This window comes from Pinus tabuliformis, chromosome 8, assembly GCF_031772625.1.
Source record: "Pinus tabuliformis cultivar Carrire ecotype Pingquan chromosome 8, CPIR1, whole genome shotgun sequence".
Lineage (NCBI taxonomy): Eukaryota > Viridiplantae > Streptophyta > Pinopsida > Pinales > Pinaceae > Pinus > Pinus tabuliformis.
The window spans coordinates 1,271,636,508-1,271,645,661 of NC_142294.1; the positions used below are offsets into that span (position 1 = coordinate 1,271,636,508).

Genomic DNA, 9,154 nt, shown 5'->3' on the forward strand with positions numbered 1-9,154 from the left:
ATCTGGAGGAACTTGTAGTCAAAATGAGCCAGAGGTGAAATGTATAGAGGTAGCCAGAACTCTGAATAGAGCTTAAGATGAAAAGGACAGAATCGCACTTGAAGCCAAAGCCTGGTTGCAGAGGATGACGAAGCAGAGTTTTTTTTTGTTGATGAAGAAGGGGAAGGTAGATTATTCACTTTAGGGGGTACGTGAACACTTCGATTGAAGCACTTGATGCTTTAGAAGGGTTCATAGAAATAATATTGAAACAATGAACCCAAATGAGGTGTGAACTTTTACTTCCTTGAGATTTAAAAGCTAGATTTAGATATCTGTTAAAAAAAGTATCATCTTATCTACCGCACTTTGCATTTTTAGAAATCTGTTTCTATTGTGTGTGTGGACAGGAAGGATATCATCCAACATGAAACAGGGGTAGTTTGTATTAGTGAAGTGCTTTGAGGAGGTAATCAACCACCTAAAGAAATAGATAGCATCCTGAGAATGATTGGCACAGGGAAGTGAAAATGAACCCCATCAGAATGCCAAGAAAACATCAAAACATGCAAGAACAACCACATGTGGGTGAAGGAAGCAAATCCAAAACATTAAAAAAGATATGGCAAAGGTATGGGCAAGTATTGAGCATACATCCCAGTTGGAGAAGAGATCCTGGATTTCGACAGCCTCCGAGAGACTTATGCATCTTTAATTGATGACTAAATGAAACCCTAGATACAGTCCAGCCAAGGCAGAAGACAACTACATCTCTGAAGAATAGGGAAATGCTTTGCTCACATGCTCTAACAACAGTTTATTGTATGCTTCCGACAGATGCCTGTGTGATTTGATGAAGACATAAATATTGCACATGCTTGAAGAGAAGAGGAGGTTGCGGGGCCTTTGTTAATTGAAGAAGAGGGGAAACATATATTTTGTGAAGGAAACGTTGATATTTAAAGGATGCCTTATACGGTACACAAAGAATAACTTCAACTTCATACCATGTAGCAATTGAACCTTACAGGACCGTTGGGCTGGAATATAACCTTTATTAGCTCTTCAAATGTACTACTTTCTGACATCTATGCTCTTCATCACTGCAGGTTAGTAAGAGAGGAAGGCAGGAGTGCCATTTAGTTGTTACTGTTGGTACATTTTATGCCATCTGGAACTTTTGGCAAGTAAAAAACAGCGACATGTGTGTTACAAGGGCGAGAATGGGCTAAAAAGCTGCTATTGCTAGAAGATTGTTCCAAAAGATGAATCCACTTGTGGTTGCAACACCAAAGAAAGTGAGCTCTTTCAGCACAGCATCTTAAGAATAACATCCATTCACACTAATCATGGCGTTGAGCAATTAACTTAAGTGATGAACTATAAACAGTTGTACTGGCCTGTGCATATAACATTCCAGACCTTATTGGGGTGGAGTAAAACTAAATTCTTTATGTATTTCTAATCTGTTGTATAGCTGAGTGATGAACAGGAGCTATTCTGCTTGTAAGTCTGTGTAACTAAGCAGTTGAGAGTTTTAGAAAACAGAGTATAAAGCTATAAGTCAAAGAAACTGTTCTCCAGGCAGCAAAAACTTCCAGATGGCAACCTATGACACCATTTTATTTACCTTTCAAAAAGATGAACAGGACCTAAACTTATCCACATTAAAAGGCAGCAGCTGTAATCTACAGTAAAGAATGTCAATTGAACAAACCTGTCCTCCAAAATGAAAATGATAGCACTTCTATTTTCCAAGGAGTAAAGGCCCAAGAGCCATATCTAGACAATATGAAACTAAAATAAATGAACTCACAATACTTGGCACTCTAACATATATCACCAAGCATGTGAAGAGCCCAGAATAAAAGAAATAGTTCATTATAAAGAAAACACCTCTACTGTCAAGAACTATCCTCATCTACTATTTTAATTGCAAATATGAATATGAAATGCATGAGACATAAAATTCCCATAGATTCCAGGGATTTGTGGTGCTGGACGTGTGTTATTTCTGAAGGGAAAGCATAGTTTTTGTTTCAAAGCTGCATTGGCAGATGGTACCAACTACTGGGCAGAGTTGAGTGCATTTTCGATACTGGAAAATTTAACAATAAAGAAAGGTCCTGCTGAAATCCAGATACTGGGAGATTCATAAAGTGAGAAACGTGTTTTGTGATAAAAAAATTTGTTGGTTGAATCATAAAACTCAAAACAAAGAGCAGTGGACCACGTACTTGAATACTCTTTGTCCATACAACAGAGAACAGTTCTATTAAGATATAACTAAACATGTTACATATAAGTAAAGATATATACAGTGAAAGTATTTGTGGCTTCTAAGTATATGTACAATAAAAGCATTATGTAGAGATGTAATTGAGAATATGCCGCTAATCATATATGCATGCTGGGCCATGGCATCGGCAACACCAGTTAGTGTTTATTGTGGTGCCATATTGTGCGAGCTGTTCCTGCAGTTGATGTCGCATCTGCCTGTGTGCATCCCTTTCATGGATGTGAATTGTAATCTTAAGTAGTTTCCTTATATTCTTTAACAACGTAATTGCTGGGCGCAGACGGTAAAGTGGAATGGATTGTTGTGGGAGGATCCTTGTCTGCATATCTTGTAATGAAAGTACTTGTTGTTGGATTTCTTCGCAACACACGTTCAACTGTTGTAGGTAGCAGCTATTCATACCTGTTGGAATCCAAAAAGTAAACACTGTAACTGACAATGAATATGTTTGACGAATTTGTTTGAATATTCGAAATAAATTAAACGATTCCAAATGAGTATAAAATTATGTGAAAGTAAATGTAATAGCAAGAAATCTATGTGAAACTTCGTTATGTAGTGAGTGGTGTTTACCATGTGGGTAATTCTGGAAGGCAGGTTGTCTGATTGGCTAAAGTGTATTATTCTGGATAGATTTTGATGCAAGGAATGACTCCTCTTGCTGTCTACGCTTAAGATATGGATTCTTGTGCATTTGTGCAATGCGGGAGAATGGGAATGCTGGATTGATGTGTATGTCCGCTAGTGATCGCACTCTTGAAATTGCAGTGAATGTTAGCCCTTGGCGTTCTCTGGTGCCGATGTCCACTGTTGCTTTGTCTAATGTCATTCCTTGTGACTTGTGTATCGTTAAAGCCCATGCCATTTGTAGTGGTATCTGACGGCATGCACCCCTTGTGATGGGAGGAATGGGTACATATGTTGGGTGTGAAATGTCCCACGGTGTTCCTCTGTATTGTTGAAAGTCAACAACCACAAAGGATGGTAATGCTGGGGGCTTTGAGCCAGTTGAATAAAATATTGAGATGACCTTCCCAAGTGCGCCATTGACAAGGCCTGCATGTACCCATAAGTTGCTTGTGAGCATAACTTTTTGTTCATTGCATAGGAGCACCTTTGCAAGTAGGTGCTCATCTTCTGTTGTAGTAGGAGTTCTCTGTCTTTGTTGTTCCGCAGAGGAAAGTGCTACGGGGGTGTTCAATTGTTTGAGCATTTTCTTATTATGCAAGACAACTGCGTTGTTTGTTGCGAATAGGTGCATGGACTCGTCGAATGTGCATTTCTCTTCTTGTGTAAGAAAGGAACTTGTTCTTGACATTAGATGTTGCCAATCTTCAAGTGTAGATATTCCATTCCTAAGATTTGAAAGTATTTGCCGGAAAGCAACCTGGGACGAGCTCGCTCCTTGTTGACGGAATACGGTTGAAAGTGTTATGAATATGTCGAAGCTGCGCCAAAGTGCAGTGTCGCGCGATGTCCCAGCATATAAAGGAATGTCTTTTACAGGTGGTAGTTGGCCTAAATCTCCCACAAGGATAATTGAGCGATTACCAAATGGTGTATTTCGATGAAGAGGGAATGCCTCTCTTAGACGATCGTCAATGCGAGAAAGCATTTTTGGACCAATGAAGCTCATTTCGTCAATGAGGATGTATTCTACATGACGGAGCTGCTCTTGCAGGTGTAGGAGCGACTGCCCTTCGAGAGGATGCATTGTCTGGATAGGGATATGAAGGGCAGAATGAATTGTGAGGGCATTTATGTTGAAAGCTGCAACGCCGGTTGGTGTAAGTAACAATAAAGGGTTTTTGTTGGGGGGCGAGTTTTCCACAAATGCTTGGTGAAGGCATTTAATCAAATGCCAGCTGTTCCTTGTACGATGATCTTCCGAGGGGATTTTGGCGAAGGGGTTTTGAAGTGTGAAAAAACAGTGGTGAAAGCTATGTTTTGGGTGGGGGATAATGTATGCTCATGGGGAAGGTTGGAAAATGAATGATGTTGGTGTTGAATGGGTGAGCGGTTGAAATCAATGAAATTGATGGCAGTTTCTTGCAAGGGGGGAGGGACAGTATTTTGTGACCAATTGTGGTTGACATCGAAGTCGCGGCAGCCAATCATGTCGAGGTCATCAATTGCAATATTGTAACCTGGGTGTAGTTGAGAGAGGATTTGCCATTCATTCATCTGAATGGAATCAGGGGGGGTGGATGGGGTAAGTTGATCTTCAGTAGGTGGGCTTTGTGGGTTTTCGGGTTCGCGATGGACATGCCATGCTGTATATGCACCCTTTTTTTGTTCCCAGTGTGCAATAATTTCTGCATCAGTTGTACCGATATCATCAGGGAGTGTTCGGAAGGGGAAATACAAGAGTAATTCACTCCAACAGAAGGTGGCATAAGAAGGATTAGTAGAGGAAGGAATGACATTGTAATGGGGCAAGACAGGTACAATCATTGGGGGGAATATGTGTTTCCAGGGGTTTCTTCTCCGCTGGGCAGAATATGACCACGAGCGAGCAGCTTCAAGGAGGGGTAGTGCTTCTAGTGAGGTAGGCCTGTTCATATACGCAACGATAAAGTTGGGTGTCGAACCAGGATTTTCAGCATCTTGCGAAACACGTTTGAAAACAGCCCGGTTGACATTCAAAGAACGGAATGTACGGTTGCAAAGAGAGAGAGGTAGCTTTTGTAACATATGGCATATTTCTTGTGCACCAATGTCTCTATCTGCAATGGTTTCTGTAAGGAGTTTCCTGATGACACCACTAGTAGGTGCTTCTGGAAGGGCACTTTGTGATAGTCGCGATAGCATTTGACGGTAGCTCTCAGATCTTGTCTCTGCTTTTGTTGCATATTTTGAAATATATTTCAATACAGCATGGCGAGAAAGGACTGGTTGGCAATCAACATTTGCTCTCCAAATAGAGAGTAGGTCGGCGTTGTGAATATTCAATCTTTCATCATTGCGAGCAGGGACATAGGTTTTATGACCCTTAACATCAATGAAAAGTGAAGAAGTGGACTTCAATTCCCACGGTACTCCATATCAGCAGCTAAGCACATTGTCTTTCTTACGAAGACAGGAAGATTCATGACACTTTGTATGACGTTGAACGCAGTTGACAAGCTCTGTGTAGTCTTCAAATTGATTGGATGCGAATATTGCTGCTGTGTCAAGGAGACACGGGTTATGAATTGTTGACTGGTGAAGCGAAATAGTTCGGTGTTTTGCCTGGCGTGGATTCCAAGCAGTTACGTAGTGGTCGAAATATTTCTGTGCATTAGCAATTTCTAATGCATTGTCCCAATCAAGTGTGTCCATGTCTGGTGCATTTTGTAGCCAGAGGAAGCCATGAATGTGTGCGGATCCTCTATGTTGCCATTCGTATCTGAACATAACATGAAGGGTACATTCAGTTAATACATGTATATGCAATGTATAAAATGAATGTAGAGGGCTATGGATATTAAATAATACCTGCACCAGTAGTCGGTTGCATGGAGGCCTTTTTGAAGGATTTCTTCAAGGAAAATTGTGAATCTACAATGCATATATTGGGCTGTTAGATGTGGGTTTTTAATTATGTTTTGGATTTTCCATTGGAAGGGGTTGTCTGAAGTGGAATGAACACTTGTGGGCATGATCGTGTGCAAGTCATGCCATTTAGTATCAGCTGCACTGAGAGTGAAGAAGAATGTTGGGCTTCCTATTTGCGTGATCATGTCGGTCAGCTCAGATCGGCGTTTGTTCCAGAAAGACCGTGTTCCTCGTAGAGCTGACCCAAACCTCATGATTTGTTCTGGCAATCTTGAATCTGGAGAGTCATGAAGACACTGGCGTAGGTCTGACACCGTTGTTGGCAAGTTATTCTCAATGTACTTCTTCACGAAAACACTGGCTGTTGCTTGGCTACGGTGGCGCATTAGAATGTTATAAAGATAGTAGCGGAATCTTGGGTGTTGGCCAAAGCGGTTATCATGGTAGTGAAGCAAGTGCAAAGCATATTCATGCATTTCAACTTTTGTAAGTCTTGGTTGCATGATCATTGCAATGCCTGTAGGGAAGAGTGTGGGGAATGCCATGGCAAGGAGGCCAATGGTGTTGTATTCATTTATAGCGGTTGGAGATATTGGAGGCCAATCAATAGAGCTTGGTGAACTTGAATGGGTCGAATGCAAATAGTTACAAATGTGGTCACGCTCGGTACATGAATTTGGGAGGATTGGAACGAAAGAAGAGGGTTGGATTTCTAATGGAGGTAGCATGACATCATCAGGATTATAAGTGGAATCAGTAGTGGTTTGATGGGGTTCAGAAGAGGAAGTGGTTACACTGTGGAGGAGAGAAGAAATGTCTGTAGGGAGATCTGGCAGCGTAGAAATTGTAGATGAATTCAATTGGACATCACGGTAGTAAGGGTCATATTTTATTTTGTATTCAAGGGCTGCAAGGACACGTGATTTGCAAATGTAGAATTCGTAAGCCTTTTCAGATGGATTTTGCCTTTTCACAATGAGGATGTCTAAGTCAGAGAGCATCCGGGGTAAGTATTTGGCAATACTGGTGATATCTTGAGGGAAGCTAATTGTATGGCCACTATATTTATATTGACCACCACGGGAATGAGTGACTTGTAGAATGGGGTTGACACGTGCGATGAGCATTTCTTCAACTTGGGTTAATTGGTGAAGGACACAGGGTTGTTCTCCAGGGTCCATGTTGTTTAGTTCAGAAAAACGATTGGTAGATTTAGACGATGCACAACGAAAACAAGAGAGTCTATTATGGAAGAGCTTTGTTTTCATTCCTGGGTATGCTTCCTTGCATGTTGTGCAAACATGCAAGGTAGAAAGTCCATCAATCCTTTCTCGAAAGCGACGGTGTTCTTCGTTAAGGGGAGGGTTATATTCATTTGAGGTGGGAAGGGATGTAGAGGAAGTAGTAGGGTTGTTGTGCTGTTCATAAAGTAGTCGACGTCGTGCATTTATTCGATCCTTTTGTTGTGCATAAAGAATACGTCGCCGCTTGTTTTTGTCCGCAAGTTGATTGTTTGGTGGCATATCTAAACAAGTACAAGTAGTAGTTGTTAGTTTTTGTAAACAAATAGTGCATGTCTGGTATCTCATTTTATTGTGTGCACATCCATTGTGAAATTGGAACATTATATTTTGAACATAGATTTAAAAAATTTTTAGTTCAACATCGGTGAAGTTAGGTAGATTAGGTAGAAGGGAAAACATGCAATTAGGAATGATATGAAACCATATGTTATTTCAGTATCTATCATTGAGAGAGAAACAAGATTAAAAATATTTTGTTCCCTTTTCTTAGGAAAATTTTTGTTTGACATGTTTTAGCGATAAAATGAATAGCTTAAAGTAGTGCATGTTTGGCAACTCATTTTATTGGGTGCACATCCATTGTGAAATTGGAACATTATATTTTGAACATAGATTTAATTTTTTTTTAGTTCAACATCGGTGAAGATAGGTACATTAGGTAGAAGGGAAAACATGCAATTAATAATGCTATGAAAGCATGTCATTTCAGTATCTGTCATTGAGAGGAGAGAAACAAGATTCAAAATATTTCGTTCCCTTTTATTTAAAAAAAAATTGTTTGACATGTTTGAGCGAGTAAATGAATAGCTTAGCAAGCAAGGGATCAATGTGTACCATGTACAGAACAAACGAGACACATATGTAGTGACTCTTTACAAATGTTGATATTTATATTACGTAAAATGGGTTGTTGTGCTGCAGATCCCTGCAGTTGTTGTTGTTGGTTTATTTGATGTTGCTGTTGTTGCTGGGCCACAACAAGTCAGCAATGGCATGGGAGTGGCAGAAAAGGTTTATTTTCCTATGCCTTGCAAACAGCATCACATGCACCAGTAGGCAAATTGAAACTGAGAAATGCTTCAGCAGTAAAGAAACTGTGCTGTGGCTGGAAATAAAGGGCACCATGGCTTTTTCCCAAAGCAAACTGATATCAGCTCTGCCATATGAGGATAGGACAGATAAGGTCAAATTAAAATGATTACAAAATGCAAACCAATCCTCCAAGGCCTACTAATTTGCACATACCAATTCGAAATCATAGGTCAACCTTACCAAATTCATCATATTACTGTCTAGTAAGTAGTTGACTACGTCATAATTTTATGTTCATTGAAAGAGAAGGCTTAATGACATACGCATTTGTGTGTTGATATCTGGGTGTAAGTAATGCATTAGCATTTGTGTTACCATTTAAATTAATATCTGTAGTAACCATTCAATTGGTTTTATTTACAATTCTTGCAGGCTTGAAAGAAAAATATGACAAAGCAATGAAAGAAAAATATGACAAAGCAATGAGGAGAAACCAGTAGGAAAATTGAAACTGAGAAATGCTTCAGCAGTAAAGACAAACTGATATCAGCTCTGCCATATGAGGATAGGACAGATAAGGTCAAATTAAAATGATTATAAAATGCAAACCAATCCTCCAAGGCCTACTAATTTGCACATACCAATTCGAAATCATAGGTCAACCTTACCAAATTCATCATATTACTGTCTAGTAAGTAGTTGACTACGTCATAATTTTATGTTCATTGAAAGAGAAGGCTTAATGACATACGCATTTGTGTGTTGATATCTGGGTGTAAGTAATGCATTAGCATATGTGTTACCATTTAAATTAATATCTGTAGTAACCATTCAATTGGTTTTATTTACAATTCTTGCAGGCTTGAAAGAAAAATATGACAAAGCAATGAAAGAAAAATATGACAAAGCAATGAGGAGAAATGATGTGAAGGCCATTGTTGTCACTGGTATGCAACTTTGCAGAAGGGATGGAAACTGTACTAAATGTTCAATGGTGTCTCTG

The 9,154-nt window shown here is 39.7% G+C and overlaps 2 protein-coding genes across 2 annotated transcripts; both read right to left on the reverse strand.

The window, feature by feature from the left end:
* Window positions 1–26: 26 nt before the first annotated feature.
* Window positions 27–4,133, reverse strand: LOC149240027 (uncharacterized). Its single transcript, XM_089373614.1, has 2 exons — window positions 2,852–4,133; window positions 27–2,680 (listed from the first exon to the last, which is right to left on the reverse strand). Exon 1 carries the CDS (start codon window positions 3,990–3,992, stop codon window positions 2,889–2,891), a length of 1,104 nt encoding a protein of 367 aa, XP_089229740.1. The 5' UTR covers window positions 3,993–4,133; the 3' UTR covers window positions 27–2,680; window positions 2,852–2,888.
* LOC149240028 (uncharacterized) lies at window positions 4,133–6,201 on the reverse strand. The gene is made up of 3 exons (XM_089370036.1): window positions 6,065–6,201; window positions 5,393–5,666; window positions 4,133–5,299 (listed from the first exon to the last, which is right to left on the reverse strand). Exons 1-3 carry the CDS (start codon window positions 6,199–6,201, stop codon window positions 4,133–4,135), a joined length of 1,578 nt encoding a protein of 525 aa, XP_089226162.1.
* Between the last annotated feature and the right edge of the window lie 2,953 nt (window positions 6,202–9,154).